We start from the raw sequence: 27,178 nt of genomic DNA, 5'->3' as shown, positions 1-27,178 counted from the left end.
TCCCACACAATCAGAGAAATATCTGATCAGCGATCATGCACACAACTTCACCACAGGATTCCATATTTCAGTACGTAAGTCAGCTGAAAACAGTATGTTCAACACATTCCAACCAAGTCCACTTTTTGGCCCCCGGTGTCACTGTATTTCCCTCCCCTACCTCCCAATGACTCACAGCCCCAATGGCAGGAAACACTGAAAGAAGTCAGTAGGTACTGAGACTTCAGGCTTCTTCCATCTCCAGGTCCAACCAAGTAACAAAACAAATGGAAAACAAAATAAATGGGAACTGTTGAAAAACACGCCTGTCCTACCTGTGTTTTTGCTTTTTGCTCAGAAGCAGCTGTGCTACTGAAGCACAGGTCTCTGCTTCCTTCACAGCATCTCTAAGTCTCCGGAAAAGATCATTCTCTGGATATTTCCTGTCTTCAGCATCCTCCAACATTACTCTCAGCTCGATCACATCTGTAAGAACAGTACATAAATAATTTGTATGCAAAACCAAAAGAGATTTTAGAGTGCTTCAAAGGCCCTCAATCAAGGTTCCAACAGGCTAGTTCAATTTCAGATGCATAATGGTGAGTTGCATTACACACTCAGATTAGCCGATTTCTTTTTTCTACTGAACAATACACAGTGTTTGACTCATTACATGAGAACACAGAACAGATGTGGGAGTTTCAGGACATCCTACTATGAACGATAGAAGTCTGACCTTTCTTGTGGTTGAGATTGGCAGACAGAGCCTCTGTAACTCTACTGACCCAAGTGTCATAAGACTGTGCTCTAACTTTCACTCCATAGAGCAAAGAAGGAAGGTCTTCTAGGGGGTACCGGTACCTGGAGACATGGAAGGAAAATGCAGTAGTATTAATACCCATAGGAAAGCCAGGAAACTGCTTACACTAAGTTTTTCCAGCTACAACAAGGCCAGAAAGACAGAACATGTATAATACCTGCTGCCTTGAAACCAAGAAACAAGCAAAGAAAATAAAAATACTCCTTAAATAAAGGAAGAGAGAAGTGTGGCCAAAAGTTTTATTTGGTCACTCGTCTCCAGCAAACTACTGGATATGGACAAAAAGTGGAAGGGGAAAAAAAAAAATAAAATCCTTGTGTACCTTAGACACTTCTTCTGCATGGGACATGGACATAAATCAGACGGATGGTATAAGCATACCAGACGCTCAGGATTACAGGAACATGTAAGAGCTGACAAGAAGCACGTGGTTCTGCAAGCTGTGCACTGACGCTCATCATCTGGAACCAGTTCAAACACCTCTTCTTCAGACATCAACACTCCCTGGGGGGAAAAAAAAAAAAAACAACATAGACACTTGCTAAAAACTCTAATCCAGGCTGGGGGAGGGGGAAGCAAAAGTTCTTTTGCAAGCAAAGTAAAAGAGTTGCCTTATTACTCACCATCTGTACCACAGACTCCCTTAACCGTGTCTCTTCCTCTATCATTAGAGTCATCTCCTTGCAGACCATCGCAGCCAGCCCAACATCCAAGCACTCTGGATCTGCAGCCATCTTGAAGAGCAGCTCTTCGTGGGAGAAAACACAGTGACGTCCCAGCCTTCGGTAATGACTCACACACTGGCGTCCAATGGGAAGCTACAAAAAACCACAACATCTATCACTCTGGGAAAAGATGTTTCAAGGTTCTCTTAGTTCCCACTTTCCTTCCTTTGACAAAACCTGGGGAAAGACTGAGACTACCTTATGGGACAGAGCCAATTATAACAACCTCAGGTCATCTCACGGATGAGGACAGAGAGGATATCCTGCTGGGGTGGCTTCTGACATGATCTTATGGGCTCTAACTTCCAGACACAAGTTTAAAAGTTGTCCAAAGCACTTTTTACTTCCAGTGCAAAGAAACTGGCCCCAAAAGGAAGTCACGTGGTCTACACTAAGGCGAATGCATTGCCCTCCGTGTATTACCATGCTTGGACACAGACTTTAAACACAGGATGCCTAGAGTTAACCAAAACTGATACTGCTCATTTTGTGTCTTTTAAAGCAAAAAAGTCAAAACACTGATGAATTTGCTACAGAGATTTCTGGTTACATTTCGCACAAGCAAAGGCAATTTCACATGACTGGTGTGAGTTTAGCAGTTTTTCACAGAGGCTATACACAGACTGCATCAGCAGCACAGGAGAAAAGAACACTGACACACCGTCAATCCTGCAGACAGTTTTCCTGATGAATGAATACAATGCTTTGATTAAGGATTGAAATTCCTATTTGAAGGTAACAGAAAAGAAGTTAGAGGTAAACTACAGATGAGACATAACTTCCAACTGTAAACCCTGGAGAGTGATAGGACACACTTCTGACAACTTACTGAAGAAGTCACATAAGCTATGCTGTGGTGTGGCATGGCTATTAGAACCAGCACTTAGATAATTAAAATATGCAATAAGCTGGCCCAAAAGTAGAGCAAAAGATTTATGTGCCCATCTCCAGCATTCAAATGACAACAGCTGTTCAGGACAGTACATTATCTGTATCAAATTCAGAAAGAGGCACCACAGAAATACTAACCAAAGGTACGGTGAGATGTCACTTTTTGGTTAGATTAAACCTTAAAAAGGAAGACCACATGCCAAAGTTTCAGTTTGAAGCCACTTACACTTACTTGTTCACCAAAATTCTTTTGTGTAACCAAAACTCACGTTGGTCTTTTAACTGTTCTACCAGGAACTACAAACATAAAACATACAATGTAACATAGGACTGTTCTTCAGATAATGAAGTTACCAACACACTCCTTGCAAAGGCGACTCAGCAGAGTCACAGCAAACATATACAAAAGTACAGACCCAGTCAGCAGTGCAGAAGTTCACAGCTTCAGCGAAGTTATATCCCTGGTTAAAACCAGAGTGATAGGCACGAGGAAAGGTCACAACAAACTCTCCAGCACACTGATTGGTCCTGTATACCTAATACAAGTGAGGATAAAGCAAAACCAGAAAAAAAGTGAAACTTGCAACTAAGTTTCAGACACAATTACAAGACATTTGAACACCACCTTTACCTAAAGAGCACTCCAGGCAACGTGGCCACCCCAAAAGTGGCAAGAATTGGTTCTGTCGTCTTCAAGTGAATGCTCAATTTCTATCCTTACTCAAAGAAGCTGAGCATACAAGCCAAGAAATTTTTGAAAATTCTCTTTATGAATCCCAAAAGGCATGTTTGTCTATCACTATTTAATCCATTGCACCACAAAGTGCACAAACTTCTGGAAACAGTTTATGGTTTGCTTTGTTGGGGTATCTGCCCAGAAAGCAATTTATCCTAAGACAAAAGCAAATGATAGTGACTGCTGCTTAAAGGTCTGCAGTCAATTATGTTACAAAAAAGCATTTTGTAATGCTGAGATTTCTACTGAACATAAGACAAGTATTTTACTGTCAAAAGATACTAAAAGTGTTCACAGGCAAACTTGCTGCTATGGCAGGGTAGAGGGTTTTTTTAAATAAAAAATTAAATGTAACACACAATGTACACTTGTTCCAGAAGGTATTTTATCTGAGAAGCTCGGCACACTCACTTCTGATATACAATAATCTAAATTTCATGGTGAGTCTACAGAAGGTTCTAGAAAATAGCTTTAAAAAACACCCTACAACTAATGAATTGAATATGTAAATGTTCACCATAAAAATTCTTCAGAGTTCTGCCCAACCATTGTTGCACAAACCTGGCACAGAATGAAAGGAGAGCGCATAGGAGTGCTCTGTGTCAAAAATGCTCATGTGCTACTCACTGGTACACCATGTTCCATCAGCACGTTGGGGTTCATAATAGTGACCAGCTGATGCAGGAGATCAGGCTGGGATTCAAAGAGCTCAGGAGCCAATTCCTTCATCACGTCCTCTAGCTGCTCTGCTGCATGAGAGGGCACGCCGTACCACGTCTTTGGCTCTCCCCTAACAAAACACAACCACAGTAAGAAACATATTACTTAAAGGAAAGTAATGGTGCCACCCAGCTGCAAAGTAACACCTCAAATCCAGCACCACTGTCCAGGCAGGCCAAGTATTTTGCATAGACTCAAAAATTTCTTTAATGAGCAGATGCCTGCTTCAGGTTGTACCATTATGATCTGAAAAATCAATTACACTACAACACAATTATCAGCCAATATACCTGACAACAGATTTGCCATGACAAGCCTAATGTGGAAGATGATTGTCATTTATCATGTTCTAAGGGATTTCTTCCTCTAGGAAGAAGAAAGTTGGACTAATAAAACCTTGGCCATCACAGCTAACGTTTAAAAGAAAAGGTATCATGGTGATACTCCACTCAATTAGGCTCAGAGTAGCCCCAGCCAATATACCTGACAACAGATTTGCCATGACAAGCCTAATGTGGAAGATGATTGTCATTTATCATGTTCTAAGGGATTTCTTCCTCTAGGAAGAAGGAAGTTGGACTAATAAAACCTTGGCCATCACAGCTAACGTTTAAAAGAAAAGGTGATACTCCACTCAATTAGGCTCGGAGTAGCCCTATGCCTGAAACCAATGGAATAGTGTACCGGTTAAGCAGAAGTGGAAAGAATGAAACACCAGACAGTGTCATGAAATATAAGTAATCCTTCTAATACACATAACCAATTACTGAAAACCAGTGGTCCAGTAGACTCTTAAGATTAAAAAATGCCTATATAATGTGAATTTGTTAAGTATGAGGGAAGAAAAATATTAACAAGACCTAAACTAAACAGAAAATTACTTGAGAACGTACTATTCCAGTCCTTCCAGTCCTGTCTTAACTAAAATAAAACTGTAATGATCTAGAATCTATAGTGCTGAGTTTTGGGGCTTTTTTGGAGTTGTTTTTTTTTAATCTATTAAGAAGTATGAGCAGTAGTCTGCTGAAAAATCTGGAACCGTTTATATAACACTATTTAACTGTATTAATAACCTTGCCATCATCCACCCCAAAAGTCAGAGGAGCAGTGCGCTATCTGCTGCGGTTCCTACGGGCACCAGTGACACCTGCTGGTAGGAGACAGCTGTAACAACCACCCAGAAACAACCACCTTACACACTGCTAACAGCATGCTGAGGACAACTGAACTCTGAACAAAACGAATCCCTCTCCTGAGCCTGTGGGCGAGATCTGAGAAGCAAACCCGCTCCTCCAGAAACGTGCAGTCACAGCCTAAAGGCTATCAACTCATCCCTCCCAAACACGCAGTCACAGCCTAAAAGCTATCAACTCATCCCTCCCAGATGTACAAACAAGCTTCCTATTCTGCAGGGGTGCTGCCCGCAGCTCCCTCCTTCTCCTCTCCCCACTGTGTCTGAGCCTGACGAGCTGGGAAGACTGCAGTGCAAATACTCTGTCACGATTCTTCCTTTGAACACAAGAAGCTGAACACCAGAACTCTTCTGGGATTGTTCTGAAAGTCACAATTGCTTGCAGATCTTCCTTCTCCTGAACAGGAGTATTTCTGTGTGCACACAGATCTGTGGCGGAGCCATCGGCCCCGATGCCTGTGTAAGCTCACCAGGCAGCAGCCTCCAGCTGCCACACAGGGTATCCCCCTATACCAACTCCTAAAGCAGTGAACTCTAACTCCATTCAGAACCACAAGCTTTCTTAGACAAGTTGTGAGTCTGTAAAGCATGACTGGCAACACAAGAATTTCTCATCAGTTAATGAAAAACACCAAACAGCATAAACCAGTATCCGTCTTCTCTTTCCATCAGCCTCATTTAAGGATACAGACCGCTCATGACATTCAGCTTTTTGGTTAAAAATGCCATCAGCATGCGTAGGCATTTTCAGTTAAGAACTACAGGTTTACTGATGGCAAACAGGGCAGCCTAAGGCAGATGCGCAAAGCAGAGCTCATACCAGTGCAGGTAGTTGATGGAGTAGCTCCAATGGTCTTCAATATGCCAGCAGAACGAGGAGAAGCACATCCCGACGTACAGCCAAGGTACCTTCATGCCAGAGATATCTGCATTGATGTGAGCAAGGACTGATTGTTCCAGAATTGGCATGTTATTCAAGTTCCAACCAGAAAGTGCATAATCCTGCCAAAAACAAGAGGAGAAAATAATGAACAAATCAGAAGAACATAAGGACACCAACTCCAGAAAAGGAAAGTGCAAAGGAAGAGATCAGTCTATCTGTTCCTACAGCAGTGGTTAATATTCTGCAACAATGAAGCATCAAAACTAGGAATTAAATTCTTTAAACACCTTAGTCAGCAATTAATCAGACTAAGATTTATAGCCAGAGCCAGTATTTCAACACAGACAGCCCATCTTCTTTGGATCAAGGCTTATGTACTTCAGCTTTGATTCCCCACCCCCGTTTATAGGTTTCACATGTTTCTAGTGGAACAAAATACCAGCAACCCTAGCAGGAGAAGATAAAAGTCTTCAATAAAACCAAGTAACTTCAGATTGTATATAATGCAGTGAATCTTACGTTATTATTTCAGCTTTTTTAAGACCTGCTTTTCTGCACTGCAGTTCATCTTGAGTTTCTTTTACGTATAACTTTAGGAAGTTTCCTCAACACATTCCTACGCACTCGTTTCTGAGACGGCAGCGTCAGCAGTTAAGCAGTCCCACCTTTACTTTCATATACGGACAATTTGTACAAAAAAATGAGAATCCAAACACCCTATTTTAGAAGCTCACTACTGTGCTTTAACCTTAGTCTACCTTCCACCTTAAAAAAAAGCTGTTAGCACAGATTCACAGTCATTTTAGGCATATCCCATAGTTGCTGAAAGGACTGGTCACACCCCCATCTCAGCCACACGTTCCTGCTTTTTCCCTTGCTCTGACACTATAAAGACAATGCAGGGACTCAGGCAACCTAAGTGATCTGGCCAGAAAACATTTTTAATTACTACTTACCTACAAATAGATCAACAGGCAGTTCTGACTCACTAAGCAGCTACATAATCACTGCACAGCCAACAAAGGTAGAGGTAGGAAGGTATGGGTGGAAGACAATAGTGAGCAGGATTACCTCTTCTAGTGAGCAGTATAAATTGATCTGGGGCTGTGTCATCACAGAACCACACCTTTATTCTCATTTCATCAGAAGTTAAACATATAAGCAGCCAGAAAACTGATACGCTACAGTAAAGTCTGAGGGAAAACGGGCAATATACTTACCAGATGTTCTTTATAACACTTTCTGTAATTGGAAGCTGTACCTACATCTTCTCATTAATACAGTATGCACAGTCAGAGAAACAAGCCAATTCCAATTATTTTACTTTACCTATTACAAACCTCCTAGGGAGGTTTGAGTCAGGTTTCTGTAGCTAACACTACAACAGAAAGGTTCAGACCAAGAAAGAAAAAAAATCTTAGTCTCCTCATACTTGGACATACCGTAATAACTTGCTCACCTTTGCCACCTAAGATGAAGTGATGCAAAACAGGTGTGACTTAAACCATGAAAAGCAACTTAGCTATCAACAAACAGATCTGTAATAGCACCTAAAATATCAGATCAATGCCATGCTCAACAGGTATGTTAAGTGCATGCCAAAGCCTTAAGCAACTTCCTCGTGAAAAAAATCCATGCTGATTTCTGACCCAAGTTCTTAATGTAAAATCTTATGCAGAACAAAGAGTGAGGTCAGTTGCACATCCTATTCCTCCTCACCTCCTCCTCTGGCATCAGCTTTCGTCGGCCATCCTTCACTGGGAAGCCACTTCCAAAGTCCCTGGATGAGATATCAGCCCCATATTCCACAATGACATCTTCTTCTATGCTGCTCACCAGCCGCCAGAATTCTTTTTCTACGAGCTCAGTAGGAACCATCTGAAAGCAGAAAAGACGTTAGGGTATGTGCAGATAAGACCCAACCATAAAACTTATCATTCAAGCAGTAAATCATTACTAATCCCCCACGAATTTTCAAACATCAAGGTCACTCCCTCCCTCACCTCCATCTCTTCAAACTCGTACAGTTTGGTCTGTCTTCCTTAGTAGTGGCTGCAATAGGGTGCCACGTCATAAGGAAAGGAATGAACAAAAAAGAAGATGGGCTTACCAGGAGTACAGCTAAAAAGAAGAGGAGAAAGACAGACAGCAGAAGCCAAGCAGCAGAGTGAATAGCATGCAAAGTCCTAACTATTTCAGAGGATAATGACCAGAAGTTCTGAGTAACAGTAAGGAAATTCAGGTAAAGAGCTGAGTTCAAGAGTGTAGTCTTCATACAGCTCATTGCAACTCCTACTTAGACGCATTTATTTATGAAGGTTATTTTTAAAATAAGCTTTGTTGCTTGCTTTCCTCCATGCCCCAAAGTTGTACCGTAAACTGGAGTCCTTAAAAGGTAGAAGCTTTAGCAAGAACACCATAAATTACCAAGGAACCCTGAGAGGAGAAGGAGCTTGGGGCTGCATGCAGGCTGCAGGACAGTGGAATCTCGCAGAAGCATGCCAGAGCAGAAATGCCAGTTTTAAAAATGCTGCAATGCTGCTGAGATGCAGAACAAAAAACCCTCCCATTATTGGAGAGACTCAGTCTGTTGACTTGTCTACAAGGGAAAGACTGTAATGGGAAGGAAAGCAATGACATATCCTCTGAACAAACTACACCAAGACAAAAGGCACAGGAAGGGCAGAAAGACCCTTTTGCCACACAAGAACAAGATCCTCGGTTCAATTAATCAAAAAGGGCAAGAACTTAACTAAAGAATGGCCAATAAGCTACACCCTAACAAGGAATAAAGCCATCTATCCATCACAGGAAAAGGGTGAAACGAAGCTGAGAGGAGACCAGATGTCAGAAAGCTAAATCATTTGTTTACATGTTTGAAGCTTATGGTGCCTCTTTAAACAAAGCCAAGATGCCTCAGCAAAAATTCAGTATCAGCTGAAGCCTCTTCTCTTTCACCCCTGCAAGGAATCACAACAGAAGTCAAAACTCACATGGACCGGCATGTTGAAATAATCAGACTTGAAGTTATCAGCCATTTCACCAAAGCTCTGGAGAGTATATTCCCTGACAGCCTGTTCAAATCCAAAGGCCTCACGGGGTTTGTTGCATTCCTAGGAGACAGAACATAAAAATATTGTTCCCTGCAGCAGATCATGGCACAGTTACATTTTTAGCAGAAAAACCTAGTGTTTATCCAAGTCCTTAATAAGCACAGTAAGCTGTCGGTTTTGAGGAAGCCCTATCGCAACGGAAACAGAACAGAATTAATTGCACAGCAGCTAATCTAACACGGTAAACCCCAACTCTACACACTTCTGCTTTCCTGTTCAAAACTAAGTTTCATCATCTACTGCTGCCAGTCAGAGTAAGACAACGCACAAGCAGCTTAGAGAGCCTCATGACATTTCTTAGACATGCTGGACACAAGCACCCACAGAGTAACTGCACAGGAACGAATCCTGCAAACGCTTCGGTTTTAACAAGTCAGCAAACCATCAATTGGTTTGGCACTGTGAGAGGACACAGAAGGAGGAAGAAGGAAATTACAACAACGTAACACAGCTAACAACAGACCCCCATCCAGCTGACAGGAAATCTTCAAGTCTTACACTGTGTTACCCCCATTCATCCCAAGGGTGCAAAACATAGTGGTCTGTACTTCACCTACTCACCCCACCCGCTGTCTTTTCATCCCCCTTTCTATCAGACACACTGTTTATAGACACAAGACGTGTTTGAACACAAGCATGACACATAACTGACAGCTGTTCAGTCAAAGAAATGGGACTGGAGAGGAATTCAAAAGATCAGCAGTTTCTTTTTCTTCAGGAGGAACTGATAAATGTTGGGCACAGTCTAAGGACAAAGTAGTTCTTAAGGGGAGCCTGCAACAGAGAACCTCCAACATCTGTAAGCACTGTCAGCCTACGCTGACCTGAATACACAGAGAGCGCCCTTACCCTGTTCTTCCCAGCCCCCTACTGTTAACTTTACATTAAGCATCTGTGGTACAATTAACACTTAAAGTAAAAAGTGAAGTAAAAAGCACCACTGAGCATTTCAAATATCTTTCTGCTGTTATTTGTTTGCTCTCCATTACATAACACAGCTATTTTTTTCCCCTTCTTCCTCTTGCTTTCAGTGTGTTTCCAGCATTTTTCAACTACTTTCTGTATTGTCTGCTAGTAAGAACTTATTTGGCACCTTAACTTTCCTGATTTTGTTCCTACATGTGTATTTTTTTTTCCTTGGGAATAACATATCCCTGGTTTTACTAGTAATAGTAGTAGTGACATTTCTTTTGAGTTTCCACATTCTTAAACCACTGCAGTCACTACATTTACCACTATGTTCACTAAATCACCTCCACACTGGATTGCTGTAGCTTGCTAATGCTCCTTTATTGCGCTCTCTTAAGGGAGCAATAAACAACCAGCTTAATCCACTCTGTAAGCAGTATCCCAAAGGCTTAGCTGCAACTTTTCCCTTGCCTGTAACCACGAAAAGTTCCGCCTCTCTCACAACGGCATTTGCCTGAGTTCATCTGACAATCTGATCTCTCTTGGTGGAGGGTTAGAGAGCAGCAAGCTGATCCAGCTCTTTATGGGGCTGCACAGCTACTCATACACCCCCATAAGGGAAACAGCAGAAGCCCACAGACAGGAAGGGTGTGGGGGGAAATGTGCATACACACACGTGTGTGACTACCCCTTCTGGGAAAAACACAGTCTAAACAGTTAAAGCCAGTCATGAAATTACAGATTTTAAAACAGCAAGCTTTTTTCCCCTCTGAATCCACCTATTGATGTCCTAAGCTTGAAAAACTGGTTTTCTTAAGACAAATGCCAAGCCAACAAATGGTGTCTGCTGTTTTCAGGCTGCTGATCAGTCACCTCTCGGAACTTGGTAGCTCTTCTTTTTTGAGTAATGACATTTAACTAGGTTCCACTTTCGGAACCTCAACAGATCCTTTTTTTAGTCTAAACCAAATCTAAAATAGCTACAAATTTTTAAATCAGTTCTTTCACTTTCTGCTACAAGCTTTTCTGAACTATAATGACTTCCCAATAACCAAAGCTCCCCGTTACGCCCGAATCACATACTTCGGTTACTTCACCATTTATAAAATATCTCCTTGTTATGCTGAAACACCTATCACAACCTCACTTCTCACTCTACTTTCCCACTGCCCACTCAGCAAATTGAGTTTCAGCTCTTAGCATACAAAACCCAAAGTTTTAGCTGTCACATGGCTGTATAATACACAAAGTTTATGCCTAAGCTCTAGAAGGAACATTTCTCTCTCCCTATGGCTCATCGACCAAGAGCAGCTGGAGATTCACAGCTCCCCTTGGCAATATTCCAAACAAAACTCTGGCTTCTACCCAGATGGAACAGCATTGAGCTGAACTGCTCTTCTGAACTTTCCAGGAACACGAGTATACATACAGAGCTTGAGCAGTTCTTGAACTGTACCTCAGCAACACACTTCGGACACCTCCAGTCACCCTTGGGTACATCAGGTAAAGGAGGAATCAAGCAAAAAGTGTGATAGCTGTCATCGCATCCATCACACAGTAGAAGTTTGTCCTCGTTATTTCCTCTGCCACAGAATAAGCAAACATACAGATCAACCTGTGGAGAAAAAACAAACAAAGCAAAGAAAGAAGTTACAGAAAGTTTCCTGATCCAGAACCTGCCTTCCTTAAACTAAGGATGCAGTCCTAAAGTCCGACACACGAACATCAACGCAGTCTCCTCTGGTTTTTGAGAAGCACTGATAATGAATGATTAAGCTTCAATTTCCCAAAGCATGAGGGGCAGGGGGTCTTTGGGTGCTGCAAAATAACTATACAGCTCAGTTGGACAGTTGTTTTCTAATATAACTCAAAAGTAGCACCTCATTTACGTTATTCTAAGGCAACAGAGTATGTTACAGTTTTTATGACCTCATGCTCTGCCTCTCTTTGGGCCTCTATCATGGAAAGCAATTCAGACTAAATCCTTACAAAGAGCACGTGGCTGAGGAACATCTCCAAAAACTCAGAAACATACATGCCATCATTTGCAACAGTACAGTGATTATCTTTGCAGTGGAAAAGAAGAGAGAACAAAACCCACAAACCTACAGATTTCAATCAAAAAATCCAAGCGGAAGGGAAGGAAGCTGCATGTAAAGGTACTAACTTCTTCCTGATTTTCTCCAAAATAAAGGATAAAAACTCCAAACGAGAAGAGAGCAGTATTAATCCCAATACAATAGCAAACAATCTTTACAGGTGTCTGTCCAAGATAATCTCTCAACAACAGCAACACTCACTGGGAGGGATTCTCAAGGACCAAAAGACAAAACCATACCAACACCTTTCAAATTTTCTTTGCTGTTGCTTCCTGTATTGTCCGAAGGACTTTTTTAATATAAACATCTAATACAGTACTAAGATCTGTATCAATCTAAGTGAAGAAACTGTGCATTACTTTATCACAGCTAAAAAATTATCTTATGTAGAAATTTTTAACATGAACATCATGAATAACACTTGCTCCAAATTCTGCTACAACTCCTGTCAGTCACTGGGTAATTCAGGCTTCGCATATTTCCTTCACACAGCTCAAAATAACACCAGAAGCAGTGGGATTGTTTTTTGGGGCCTGTTATTTTCATCAAGATGTCACAAAAACATGTGGTTTTCAGCTGATCAGGTTCACAAAGTTGTGTAAATAATTGATGTCAACTCCATCTTAGTTACAACAGCCTATTTAGGCATGCAGCTTCCTGGCTATGAAACAATATACTCCTTATGATTGCTCAGTTTTCTTAAGAAAGAAAATTTTGAAATAATGCAGTTCTGTTGAGACATGTAATTTTCTCCTTTTAAAAAAAATCCACTCACTCACACTCATGGAGTATCATGGGTAGTTGTCTAGCACCACACTGCTTGCTCTTCTAGCAAGTATATAAAATCAGAGGGAGGGTACCTCAGCAGACATTTCCAGGTTCTCTTCCCAAAACTAAAAATACACTAAAACGGTGATGATAAGAGGAGGCTATTCTATCATACACACTAGGTACCTATCCCTGATAATACCTTCTTCTTCTCGCCAAATTCATATGCAATCCTTTTAATGTCAGCCCAAGCGATGATTTGCCAAATACAAAGACCACACTGAAATACATATTCACAAGCAGCAGCTCTGCAATTACACAATAACCACCAACAAGCCTGCCAGCCACGTAACAAAACACCGTAAGACTACAATTATATAGAGCTATATGTATGGGGGGGAGAGGAGAAAAAGGTGTATTTTATTTCACAGCTAGCATTTCACAAAAAGACAAATGGATAAGGAAGAGGTGTAAACACAACTGCAGCATAGTGGTTTTCAAACAAAAGTTGTATAAGGCTAATGTATCACCTGTGCACTTCAAAGATGGCTTTCCTTGAAGAGCTCTCATCGAAGTATACCAACAAAAATGTGGAATCAAACGGTACCAAGTCACAGAATTTCACAAGATTAACAGTTAGAGCACTACAGCTCCAAAATAGCACTTCTGCTGCTACAGTATTTTCATTTTCTCTTATAAACATGAGTAGATGGAAAGAGTAAACACACATCGTTTTCTATAAAGAAATGGAGGCTAGACAAAGTATTTTTAAATTCAAGCATACTTAAACAAGACTGTTCCAAACTTGCACAGCCTAGGAAGACTGTGTACTCAGAAGTACTAGTAAAATTAAAAAAAAAAAAAATTCAAGTCACACGAATTCTAACTTAGCTGCAATGGCACAATGATCTGTTTTTTTAAATATTCAACTTCTCCATTTTTTTTCCCCCCTTCCAGGAGGCATTTCCACATATAAAAATATGGTTACTAGAGACCTGTGGTTGCTTTGGCCTTCTATGGTTCAAATTTAAAATAAGCTCTTGTAAGTGTTCTCAGGCTAAGGAAACAAGGGCAGCTGAATTATTCGTGAGGACTAGTTCTTCAAAGGATACATCCTCATTCATGGCTGCGTGCACATGCTAAATTATGACACTTCAAAAGTAAAAAAGTCACATGCTACGAAAGACATGAACAACTACACACTGCTTTCCCATGGTCAAAACTTCACAGCACTGAACATTTCACTTTTCGCCTTCGGGGTTTCTCTTGCACACACTTGTACAACGACTAGTTTAAACTCAAAACAGAAAAGACACAAAAGCTGGAGTTGTTAAACTCCTGAAGTAGTGGAGCACCTCAAAATGCCTTTTAAGGAAAAGAAGTGGTATTGTAACCATTCTACAAAGAGGAGCTCAAATAGAAAGTGAGCTACTGAAGGCATGCAAGAAGCGTTTGGCAAAGCCTTCAAACCCACGATCAGCGAGTACCTTCATGTTGCAACATTTTTCCTGTCTGAAAGATTAAAACAGAAACCTAGAGCATGGATTATTTTTCAAAACACCGTTCATTCTTCCCATAACAGTATCATCTGCTGCAGTGTCCATCCATTTATCTATCTGGGGGTGGGAGCTGTTTTACAAAAGAAATCATAGTAAATCAATCCATTTCTTATCATCAGAAATCACAGCAAAGGAATCAAACTTACAAAGTTGACAGAAAGAGTCCCTTTGCGTTGCCTCATCTGCATTCCAAACGCTTCTGATCTGGTTCCCTTGCGTCTTCGTGTCACCTCATCTTGAAGTGAAATAAAGTGAAATATTAAGGATGTCACATCAAGACAGACTTAACTTGCAGCAACAACACAGATGCCCAGCCTGGTACCCTGTCTTTCATATCAGAAACTACCTGACAGTCCAAAGAAAGCAAAATTGCCTTGTTATACCTGGCCAGCCTAAAATAAACATATTTTGCTTATCCTTACAGGTGATCCAATTGCCCCAAAAAAGGAAGTGAATTACACTGCTAATTTGTGCATGTAGCTGGCAGGATGAGTTTCAGTATTGCTGAATGTGGTTTTCCCTTCCAGCCACTCTGTTCCTGTGACAGCTGCTTAATTGTTATTGTTACTATATAATACATAAAGAGCTGAAACTATGCCAAGTTCCATGAAGCACCCTGTAAATCTCTCATGAATGAAACACTAAAATACTTAGCTTTCTTTTTCCAGTTATAATGACTTGCTTACTTCTTAATCTTGTCTCTAGAGACAGGCAGAAAGATTTAACAGCCTCGTTACTTTACAAAGCCCAGGATTCCATTACCCTCTTTATCCTTTGCTCCCAATGCCAGGCCCATCATCTTGGGTCCAGCTCCAAAGATCTGTAGTTTCTTCAGTTCAGTATTTCTACTCATTTCTCCTGCCTCAGCCTGAAAATAAAAACAAGACCACATTAGCAAAAACCATCAGTATTTCCCCTCCAGGTCTCTTCATAATTTGTTTATACTCCACTTTCTCACAGCATTAGCTCATCGAGAGAAAGGAAACACAGGCATGAAAAGGTGATTTTCTGCTCCTAAAGCCAACGAACAAATGTAAATGGCATAAAAGACAGCATTTTTGCCTCAACTTTCCGAATTATTCCCCCTTCAGGATTATAGATAAACTACAGAGTCACCTATACAGCAAATAAGAGAACTAGGTTTGACATTTAGCAAAAAATAAATAAGAATGTCACAGCAGTGTTTTCCATAATTCACCACGATTCAGTCAAGTGCTTGGATGTTATCACACTGTTTCAACAGGATTCTTTTCTCGAGTAGACACATATGCACAAGATGTACGAGCTCCAACCTGCTTCCTTAAGCCTGGCTGCTCATGGGTTTATCTGTGAAATGTCAGGAGCACAACTCTTGAAATCTCAGCTACTCACGGTGCCCTTGCAACCTCAACATCAGACATGGAAAGATGCATTAGGAGACAACTCCATGGCCCTGCCAGCACTGTTACTGGAAACGTTCTGTTCAACTGAATTTCTTCCTGTTTCCCATTACTCACTTACCTCATCTACCCATATCACTGCCACTAACAGCGAAAAGAAACTCCACATTCTGCTTTTATCTGCAAGGCAATCACCTTGTTATTTTTCTTTACGTTGCCTCCTCACACTCTGAAAACCCTTTCTAAGCTGATATAAGCGGCCACTGAATTCTCATCAGTTGCAATCTTCCTCCTGCAATTCACTCATCTTAAAGGGTCTCAGCAAATCTAATTCCAGCAAGGCCATTCTCAAGTAACTTACTGATGATACTTCCCCTGTTACTTTCCAGTCACGGCCCGATGTGGCAGGCATGAAATAAGCCCCCTTGGGGTGACAAGCATTTCAGTTTTTAATCAATAAACCAAAAAAACCCAAAACCAACCCACCTTCAAAACAACCTCAGATGCACTTGCAATAAAGCTAGATATTTCCTTTTATTTAGTCTAAATCCATTGGTTTTCTAGCTTCCAGAACCTACCAAGAGAGATACCGTTTCCTAGGCATTATTACCCCACTGAATTTTTAGTGATATTTAGATTCCCTGTTCCTACTGTGAATGCAGCATGCTAACCGGCATCCTTCCAAACTGACTATTGCTGATTTTGACCATTTATGAGTTCTACATTGCTATTAATTTATTTTTGCTTTATATGTACGTCACCGACTTTGCAAGCCCGCTCTGAAACTGCATGCTGACTGGCAAATTTCTCATAAATTCCTCACCTTTTGGCTACCAAGCCATAAGGAAACACTGACTTCTTTGCTGTAGAGGAAAAGCCTACCACCTGGAAACTCGGCTCCCGTTTGAAATACGTCAACAGCTCGTCCATTCTCTGAACTAACAGAACCTAACAGAATCAACCCACGTTACATTTCTCAGCACAGTACAATTTTCCATTATTTCAGCAACATTTATGAGTGATCTCTACACTCTTCTCTCCTGTTACCGTGACCTAAGATAATTTTATCAATGATGCCTGAAAAATAATTTTGCTGTTATACTCACTAGAAGTCAATCATTGGCGTGCAGTAACCTCTCTTCAGTTTTATAGCTTTGTGTAAAAATGCATCACCCAAATATGTTTTCCTAACCCCATTGCCCAGATTTACCTGGATTCCTGTAAACCCAAGTGGATGCAATCCCTTCATGCTGAGGTGGAAAAGCCACACCGTTTTCAAAAACAACAGGTTGAATATTGAAATGGAAATGGTTTTTAAAAAGCAGATTCTGATATATCGTTATGGACACTACCAGGACACAGACAGTTTAAGGTGTGACTACCAAAAGCATTCAGAAGCCCCAATGAGCGGTTGTTCTGCTGTGCCCCTTAAGACTGCAAACTGCGAACACAGGGAAGCAGAAACATTATGTTTCTTGCCATTTTCTCATTGCTAACACCACAAAACTCCACCACACTTTTCCATTTTATTTTTTCCATACAAGCAAAATGAACTTTAGATTAAACTGCAATTCAATTCTCAGCTCCTCTTTTTTCCTGAAGGATGCAGACACATTTTTGTTTCTTCTACCTTCTCAGCTGAAAGCACAACCCAAAGGCTTTTCATGTACACAAGTGAATCCTAATAGCATGATCCAGTTACACTGGATTCACACACTATCTTTTTCTGGTGTCCTATCCTCACCAACTTTGAAACACCTGCATCCACACCCCTCCCACCCCTAATGCGCAAGACGAAAACAGTCACAACCAAAAATCAAAATATTTGCATGTTTTGGGCATTTGTCAGCATCTCCCAGAGTTCTTTTGTTTTACAAAATTATTGCCATAGAAGGAAATCTTTCGAATTAAAAAAAAGGAAGCTTATTTTATTAATTCTGCTATTCTGCAATCAACCAATTTGTAAAAGAAACCTGAAAGCAGGCATCCTACTTCCAATTGGTTTTAATTTTTCAGAAAAGACATTAAGTTAATATCCTTTTTAAAGACAGCACTTATTAACTTTTTTCCAGTACTGCATTCCTCTACTAGAAGTCATCATGATGTAACCTCATCAGACAAATCCCTTGCCAGTTAAAACACCCCCTGACAGACCCTCCATGAAGATATACTACTCTTTTCTAAGAAAGAAGTATTCTAAACTTAACCTTTGCTTAAGGAAATTCTCTTTTCCTAATCTGAATTCATTTCACTTTTTGTTGTCTTTTCCTTCACAAGCCTTTCGTAATTCAGTTGCCCTTACCTGTTTTTCATTTGTCATGGCTTTCTTCAGGGGAAAGGGAAAGAAGCATTAAGCTTATTTTTGAGCAGAATCTCTCATTGCCAAATTATTCTCTTCCTATTCAGAGACAATGTATTCAACTGACATTTGATTGTAGTATCCAAATATTTCCAACCCATCGTTCACAAAGGATAATCCTCATTCCCTATTTTCTTTCATTTTTCATTTTCTCTAAAAACTCAAACATTTGTTTTTTGAAAGTCTGCCACCCCCTTCTACTGCTGAGGATCTTTATTTACATCAGTAATTTCTGACTGCTATCCTTATGCTTTCTCATTCATCACCCATTAATAGGCAAGCCATCTGCAAAAAGAAGATGCAGAGTATTTTTTGAAGGCACTTCTAGCACTTTGAGGCAATCTACTGAGATGCACAGCTGAGCATAGCTGCCCATGCCCACTACCCAGGCACTGGACTACCCAGCACACTGCACACAAGTCATTCAGATGTTTCAGCTAGAGCAGAACGACATTTGTTTAGCAGGTTTTTACATTACGTGCACATTACCTGTTCTCAGGAGACTATCTAGACAATCTCTGGTACAATTCCAGGTAAGCACTTCAAACAGAGACTTGTCTACAATAAGGAGGTGCACTGAAATCTGGAACAATTCTTCAGCATTCCCCAGGATTATTTACACTTCTACCATTTGGAGCTCCCGAGGACAAATATCTATTTCTAAATACAGTTCCAGAGTTGACTTAAGAGTTATACACAGCTTCCAACACAGCCAAAAAAATACTTCTCCTGGCTGTGCGAGTAGGTTGAGTTTTTCCCGCATTAAAGAACTCATTTTGGACATTTTAATAACTGTAATGCTTAAAAGCCAGTGTGGCTACAGGCCTAGTAAAAGGCATTTAAATACATACATATATATATATTTACTTTTTGCAGATGATCTAAGTAAAATCACCCCTCTCGTTTCTGAAATGCAGCCCCTTTAAATGAAATGAAGCAGCCATACTGTGCCAGGATCACCATTTTTTCCAACAAGGAGAAGTAAGTACCACCATTATTCTACTGAAATTAGCAGGAGAAAAGATCGCACAGGATCTTAATAACATAGTGACACTTTTATACCATGTATGAGAGAAAGGTCATACTGGCATTATCCCACAGGATTTGTTCAAATCCAAATCAGAGTCACACATAACAAATGACTGCTTCAGTTCCTGTGGCGTTCTCATTTTTTCTGGATAGCTCACTAAGGGTATACGATTCGAGTGTGATGCATTGTTATACGGCTACGATAAATAACATCGCGTCAGCTTCAGGAATTTGAGAAAACAGACTAAGAAAAGGCAATTCAGTCTAAATCAGACACGACAACAGAGAAAAAGATGAAGGTTTCTTAAGGGTCCTCAAATATCTCAGTGACAAGAAAGATGGATTTAAAAATAGTAGTGTAACAGCATTTGAAAAAACACTATGGTGCTCAAAATAAGCGTGGCATAGAATGGCATCAAGCGAGTAGCAGGTTTGTTGCATCTAAATCCAGCTTTTGCCCGTGTTCCACTGGCTGGCCCGCAGGGAGCCATTAGACCTGCTGTGAAGCGCCTGAGGATGCTGCCTGCAACAGGTACCTTGGTCACAAGGTGAAGGCTTGAAAATGGTACAACGGAAGCAATGGAGCCAGCAGGACAAGCTTCCAAGATTACTTCCAAAGCTACAGCATTTAAACGGTGGTGATTCAGTTTGAGTTCAGATTTACCAGTGGGTACCTCCCAGGATTTAATATCACCTAGCAGAATACCAAAAGTTCCTATCACATCACTAATCCAGAAGAAAAACTGCTTTCCAGTATAAAAACTGTGGAAAACCCATACAATTCCAGCCATCACTGAGCATCTCCCCAGATATCTGTTTCATTTCTTCATTAAAAGTTTGTCCAGCTTGAGATAGTTAGTCCCAAGTGCAATTTCCACAATTAACACAGACTTACCTACACATATTTACACCTGTGTAACTACAGAGCTTGTTTGAACAAGTTTTTAAAAACCTTCTCAAACTTGGCACAAGCAGAACCTTCGACATCACTTCACAAATGGCTTTTTTAGCTGTGTAGTTTTCAGAGATATATTAACTGCAAAGGTACCCAGGCCACTTAATAAACAAACAGCAGCTTCTAAAAGTTTTCAGACAAACAGCGCCTCTGCCATACACGAACCAGGCCCCAGAGACATCCTTCTCTGGATTTTTTAACGAAGGCTGCTTCCTGGTGGTGCTTTTGAGCAGACTCCCACAGCGTGCAGGTTTTAGTCAGGACAGGTTGATTTTCTTCACAGTGGCTGGTAAGAGGCCATGGTTTTGGGTTTGCCCAGAGAATAGCACCGATAAGGTGTATTTTAGTTGGTGCTAAGGAGTGCTTGCACCAACTCAAGGTCTTTTTCAGCTTCTGATACTGCACCTGTGTTCCAAATTTTCTCATTACAAGCTGGGGAGGGTGGGGATAAGGACAGCTAACTCAAACTAACCAAAGGAGTATTTCATTCCATAGTATGTCACGCTCAGCACATAAACCAGGAGCAGGCCATGGGGCTACAGTTCTGTTGCTTGCTTGCTCGTTAGCTTGCTTGTTCATTAGTGAGCTGGTGGGTCGGTTGACCTTCCCAGTCATGCTGTCACTCATGGGACTCGCTTGGACTCTGCTACAATCGCTCTTGGGCTCTGACTCTCAGGCCTTCTGGCTCTTACTCTCACTACTCAGGACCTGGCTGTGTACTGGCCAGCGGGTGGTGGGCAATTGTATCATGGTTTATTTTCTATTATTTTAACTACTTACTAGTACTAGCATTGCTAATATTATTAGCGTCACTATAACATTCATTCATATTCCATTATTAAATAGTTCTTATCTCAATCCACAAGCTTCCTTGTCTTATGCTCTGATTATCCTCCTCCACTGGAGGAAGGGGGGAGGTGAGTGAGCGGGTGTGTGGTGCTTTATTGCTCGCCGAGGTGAAAGCACAACACAGCCAGACTAAGGCTGCTGCAAGGAGTAAGTGTTCTCTGTCCTTAAGAGCCAACTAACAGGGGTACCTGGGATTTGACACGCCTGGTTCTCTTCAGCACAACGTTCATTCTTGAAGCCTGCTTTGGGGAAGCCTGGGCATCTGAGCTGAGGTCCTCAGCCTCCACTTTTTCCTTAATGTCCAAGTTAGGCTTCTGGATGCCCTAGAAGATCAGAGCACAGGACACCAGCTGATTGATCAGGCAGTACTAATCATTCCAGTGTGTGAATCATGATGTTTGCTAGAAGACAGGGTGAGTGAAATCACACAGCATTACGCATTCCATTTGGACTAGAGACCAATTAATCCACGCACCCTTCAAATAAGGAAACTGAATCTCAATTGCCAGTTTATCGAGAAAGACATATTTCCAATTAATCCTATCTTTTGCCCTTCCCAATAGGGTTGGCCTCAGTCCTGAACAAAACTGCTATCAGAAAATAACTACACAAGGTCACGTGTTACAACGCCTAGTACTATTCTGTCACAGACACGTATGAGGGTTGTTCTAGGTTTGTTTACACAGCTAAAGCATCTAAAAGTGTAGGCCATACATCCCAGTTTTGTATGCAGTAAGAAGTAGCATTCCACATGCAGTCTGGTTCCCCTCTTCATATCCTGCAAGAGAATTGTCTCACCATAAGGCTGACCCCAGACTGGAAGAGCTCATAGGGGTATAAGATCCGTTCATAATGAGACTTGAGTAACGACCCTGTGCCTTTTCCTGGCAGGTAGCCAAGACGACTTGCCACTTTAGACCATTTCTTCTCTTTAGTGACTACTTCAAAGCCTCCTTTGCTGGCAACAATCTGAAACGCATAAATAAAGAAGTCAAGTCTTTTGAGCTGCTCTCACCACCTTGCACAAACCAAGAATCAATTAAAACAACCAAACATTAAAAGGTTCTATTAAAAAAAGTCAGAATTACAAATTTAGGGTTTTTTTCATGATGGACTAATATTTTAATAACTAAGCACTTACTTATCCTCGTTACTTAATATGTTTAACATGACAATTTTCCTAGTAAAGGTAAATTGTGTACTGTCCTAGACAGGAGGAGCCCAACAGTTTAAGATTTATGATGTGTTGGAAAGAATACAAAACCCACCATCAGAACAAACTGAAAAGCTAACTCCCACCAGACTTGTACCCTGACGCAAAACACAAGTCTGGCCAGAAGCGAAGCCCATTCTAACAGACTCCAGGCAGAAGGGTCTGCTGGAGCTCACAGCTCCAGTTACAGAAACTCTCACAAAACCCTGAATGGAAGAGGGACTACTGTAAAAAGAGGAGAAACTGAATTTACCTTCCAATTAACTCAGTCCAGTTTTTACACCCAACTTCAATTGGTTTGAATCCAGTAACTCGCATAGAGAACTACCACTGCTTACACTAACATGTACATAAAATGAAAAATGACAGACCACTTGCCTCCAAGCAATGATCATAACTGAATATGAGTCGCTTCCTCAGAAACACTGGCCACATTTCCACTGCCTCTATTCCCTTTACAGTTTCATTGCCAAGCAGCTTAAAACCCAAATGGATTGTAATTTCATTTATATGATGGTAAGACTAATAGCATTTCTACAACAGCATAGTTTTGCATTATGTTTCTTTACACATGAGGACAAAATTTCATGCTTAATGTTTCACAGGCTGTTAGAAACCTCAATGCAAAAACATTTTGTAACCAGAGTGAAATTTATGGTTTATTTTTGAGACTGAAGTCAATTCAAAAGTCTAATTGTGACAGTGACAAATAGATTATAGAAGAAACCAGAATTAACTAATCAGAGATAGCTTCACTTAAAATATTATTGATCATTATTTTTCCTCATATTTACAGCAAAGTACTAGAAAAGCCATTTTAAATTAAACTATTCCTAAATTTCAACTTATCTTCAAAATGGTCATGAAAAATTGATTTCTGAAATTATCTATACATGAACAATTGCTCTAGAAACCACTAACTAAGCAAGCTTAGACCTGCATATCTGCAGTCAACCAAAATGTTCCAGCTCATAACAGTGACCCAGATATTTCCCAGTACCACTACAATATTCTGCATATCCCAGCAAACCCCCCCAGACACGAAAAGACATTTTATCACCTTTCCTCTGCAGTTTATCATCAATTTCAGACTGTCCAAAAGACTATGACTTCTTTCCTTAAAAATAACATCTATTCTTTTACTTACCTAAGAGAAAGAAATGTTGATGGGGAATGGAAACTGATAGTCTAACCTACAAGCATTCGAACGACCTTAATTTCTTACAAGAAAAAAATCTGCCTATTTATGTTAACAATCCATCCTTAGCAGGTAAGTTTATAACACTGCATGTATTTTACCAATACAAAAGCAAATTCCAACACAGATTTTATTTGTGTGCAAACCTTGAAAAAAACCCACAGCAAACATAAGTACAGTAGAATAAACTCCTAGCCAGCCTTCAGTCTAGCCTGGTTTGGAACTTAATTAGAATAATGATTCCAGAAGTTGACATTACAAACTCTCAAAGAAGCATGTTTATGTCATGTGGAGAACCTCTGCTGGGACAGAGGAGGGAGCAATTACAACAATTCACTACAGAATTGACAGGTCAAGAGCTGAACTGCATGCTTGTATACCACTGCCTTCTCAAAAACCACCTTAAACTGCTGCAGCTCCACATACATAAAAAAGGAGAACTAAATGCAAGCGGCCAGCTGACAACAGGATGTTCAGGCTGTACAGAATCCAACCAAAAGCAACTGATTTAACTGTGTTTGTCATGTCTGCCATAACCATTCCATTTAGAAATTTTCCTTCACTATGGCGTCGGTTTTTTCCACTCTCTCATTTAATCTCCGCATTAATGACATCACTGCCGTAAACATGTCTGCCATAACCATTCCATTTAGAAATTTTCCTTCACTATGGCGTCGGTTTTTTCCACTCATTTAATCTCCGTATTAATGACATCATTGCCGTAAAACAAGCCCTCCTTGTTGCCTGGCTTCTTGAGCTTGAATGAAAAACCAGGTCCCTCTGTGACCAAGGCCTACAACTGCTTACTCACCTTGCTCAGACCATAGAGATCCAGTATTTTTCTCTCCACCACAGGGATTTTTAAATTGGATCCTTGGAGTTCCCAAAATTTTGCTAACTGATCCAAGAAGTCCAGCTTCACTCTCGTCATTGCCTGCAATCAATAAAGGAACACAAACGCTTATGTCCCAGAACAAGCGTGACAATACCTTACCGTCCCGAGAAAAAACGTGACAAGTTTTCACAGCGTTTACACGTTCAACGAGCAGCTTGGCAATTGAGGGATTTCTCAGTTGTGCAAAAAAAGCCAACCTAGAAATACTGATGAAAAAGATCTTTTCAAAGAGAAAACTGTATATTCTTATCTCTCTGTATTCATGAGCCTATAAACCAAACTCCTATCTAACAATTCCTTGGTTTGAAACCAAAATGCGTACTTAAAAAAAAAATCAGCATTCCAGGGAGAAACACAAGATCAATTATTAACATACCCACTGGGGAGGAGGGGGAGAGTTACAAACAGTTTTTATATGTGCCTTAACCATGCAGAAGGGCCTCCTCCCTTGAGCATTTTCTGGAGTACTCGAATCACCTCCCATAAGGAGACCCATTTACAAGCCAAATGATACAGAGCGTTTTGGTATAGGAACAGAGCAAGGCTTTGAGAAATGCTGCGGAGAGAAGGAAAGACCAGAACAGAATGGGGCTCATACTGCTCTCAAGAAAGCTCACATACATTTCTGAATCATAACATTAACCAACTATAATAAATCTATAAAAAAACAGTTCGGTTTAAGGCTTAAAGGCATTATTAAGACAGTATAAGGTAACCAGAGACTTCAGAACAGCAGTAAATGTTTTAAGGAAAAATAAAAGCATTGCCCGTGGAGCTCTGAAGGCTAGACACTGGCTGCTCTTACGACACAACATGGTACTTGGCATTCATTTTAGACATTTCCAGTTGAATGTGAAAAAGTCTTGTGGTTATTTTGAGTAGTAAAATAAAAACCAGACTTTTCTCGAAGCCATGGAGAGTTATTTTATATGAACTCTGCCACTGCCAAGTGTAAACACTGATGTGGTCTATGGGTCTTCTAAAGTCTCCCCCCCCCTCCAGAAACCTGCCAAGATGCACATCTCGAGCGAGGAGACCTACTGCTTTGCCTGCAAACCCGAAACTGTACCAACAGTGGAAAAGCTCACCTCCAGTTCATTCAGGCGCTGAATTCGCGGAGTGAAACGAAAACTCTGTACTTCACACGCAAATGGAGGCTGCCAGTCCTAAACAGAGGCAGAAAGACACTTTATTGCTTCAAGACATTTCTCCCAAAATGCACAACCCAGAAGACCCTAACAATGTCTGAGTAAACAAGCTTCCCACAGTAAACGAGTTCCTCGGTACAACTGGTGACGTCATTTTCCAATGTTATGACATTCTTCTGCTTGTAAAGTAACCTTCTTCCCACAGAATTTCACTTTGAAGGAAGAGATCCTCATGGAATTAAACATAAAAGAAAACCAGGTTCAAAGCATTTCAGTATGCATCGCCTCATACTGAGTTTAAATATGAGAGATGCCCTGTAGCTTGCTGGCCCTTTACTTCCTTTAAAACAAAGCAAAGTTCCATATATCCTGCACATTGCAAAATTCTCACCGTCAGCAGTGACGAACACCAAATAAAGCACATTACCACCCCTATAACTTTTTTTTCGTGTTCGTCTACAGTCATTTCAACAAAGATAAGAGCACTAGTCAGGAGTCCAGTTTTTTAACAGAAATGCAGCCTTAACGGCTTTCTGGACACGGTCAGCAGTCGGTTTCACCACAAGTGCCTCCCAGCCCCACCTCTGAAAACTGCGGTACAACATGAAAACAAGTATAATTCAGCAGTTTAGTAACTTTAAAGAAAGCTTAAGTTACAGTAGGTTGTCTACCTTACAACAGAGGAAGGACACCCCATTCCAGGTAGACAAGCCATACTAAATATTTATTATTTGCACTGCTGCAGCATACCAAGGCCTCAAAGCACAACCATAAAATATTTACAGCTTCTAATAACAGAAAAAAAGTAATAAATCAGTAAGCTTAGCATAAAGCCTCTGATTTAGCCCATATTGCAGGCTGCAAATCAACCTGACGCGCACCCTGCAAAACCCTGCAATGCAAACAGCTAAGTAATCATGGAGAAATACAAATGCACTCGGTGGCCAGGAAAGTTCTAGCTATTCTCAACGAACAGGATCTGGATCAGTTTCTCGTGGCCCATCAACCTATGCCATTCTGCTTATTTTAGAAAGGGCAGCCCCTTGGAGGTCAAGTTTTCACCATGTCATTAAACCAACTAAACAGATTCCAGCAACCCAGACAGGTCAGGAGAAGGAAGGATCATGAAATCTAATCAGCAGCCCATATCCGAGCTGTTCTCAGTTACATGCTTTATTGTCCCTTTTTTTCATCCTCTCTCTCAGTATTTTCGACTCTCTTATTTTAGGGCTACATTTAAAGTTTGTTTGTACTTTAATTACGAAGAGATCTAACCGCCTGTCGCCAAACTGCCCGATGTTCTTGTCTAAACGGTTTACCAGGTCACAGGGTGAGTCCTTATAAAACAATGATCAAGTCATCGGAGAGATTAAGCTCCTACCTTCTAAACTTCTCCGCGCAAACAGGTTGGCCACACTTCTATCAAGAGCTTAAAAATGATGTTTACAAACAACGACCCATCAAAAAGAAATACCCTCCCGCAGCAAACGCCCGATTTCCCCTACAATGCCCCCGTGGTTCTCACGAGCAGGCTGTTGGGGGTTTATCTGAGCAAGAAGAGCGTGAAGTTCCGACACCGCCACGCACTACCCAGCTTCTCACCTGCTCCAAAGCAGCCCCTGCCAAACCCAGCTGAGGCCAAAGACCACCCCGGTCCCTTGGTGTCCCTGGCACGGGCACCGAGGCCCATGGAAAGCGACACATGAAACCCCGGGCGAGCACCGGGCGTGGGGGAAGGGACTCCCCGGGTTCCCACCCC

At 41.0% G+C, this 27,178-nt stretch overlaps 1 protein-coding gene across 1 annotated transcript in view; it reads right to left on the bottom strand.

Annotated features, from left to right (window-relative positions):
- LOC104512568 (lysine-specific demethylase 5A) overlaps window positions 1-25,431 on the bottom strand; it is a gene marked incomplete at its 3' end in the record, with an annotated part of 28,624 nt that extends 3,193 nt beyond the window's left edge. The window contains exons 1-16 of the mRNA XM_010155605.1: window positions 25,360-25,431; window positions 24,188-24,310; window positions 21,764-21,934; window positions 21,154-21,288; window positions 15,157-15,262; window positions 14,541-14,629; window positions 11,425-11,583; window positions 8,940-9,059; window positions 7,666-7,824; window positions 5,884-6,065; window positions 3,779-3,941; window positions 2,832-2,951; window positions 1,423-1,617; window positions 1,122-1,303; window positions 716-840; window positions 315-465 (exon numbers count right to left, since the gene is read on the bottom strand). Of these exons, the coding sequence (XP_010153907.1) occupies window positions 315-465; window positions 716-840; window positions 1,122-1,303; window positions 1,423-1,617; window positions 2,832-2,951; window positions 3,779-3,941; window positions 5,884-6,065; window positions 7,666-7,824; window positions 8,940-9,059; window positions 11,425-11,583; window positions 14,541-14,629; window positions 15,157-15,262; window positions 21,154-21,288; window positions 21,764-21,934; window positions 24,188-24,307 (2,177 nt within the window). The remainder of the gene's footprint in view (window positions 1-314; window positions 466-715; window positions 841-1,121; window positions 1,304-1,422; window positions 1,618-2,831; window positions 2,952-3,778; window positions 3,942-5,883; window positions 6,066-7,665; window positions 7,825-8,939; window positions 9,060-11,424; window positions 11,584-14,540; window positions 14,630-15,156; window positions 15,263-21,153; window positions 21,289-21,763; window positions 21,935-24,187; window positions 24,311-25,359) is intronic.
- Window positions 25,432-27,178: the final 1,747 nt, after the last annotated feature.

The sequence above is a fragment of the Eurypyga helias genome, unplaced genomic scaffold (assembly GCF_000690775.1).
Source record: "Eurypyga helias isolate BGI_N326 unplaced genomic scaffold, ASM69077v1 scaffold6107, whole genome shotgun sequence".
In the NCBI taxonomy this organism is placed as follows: Eukaryota; Metazoa; Chordata; class Aves; order Eurypygiformes; family Eurypygidae; genus Eurypyga; species Eurypyga helias.
This window is presented reverse-complemented; position numbering and strand designations above follow the sequence as displayed.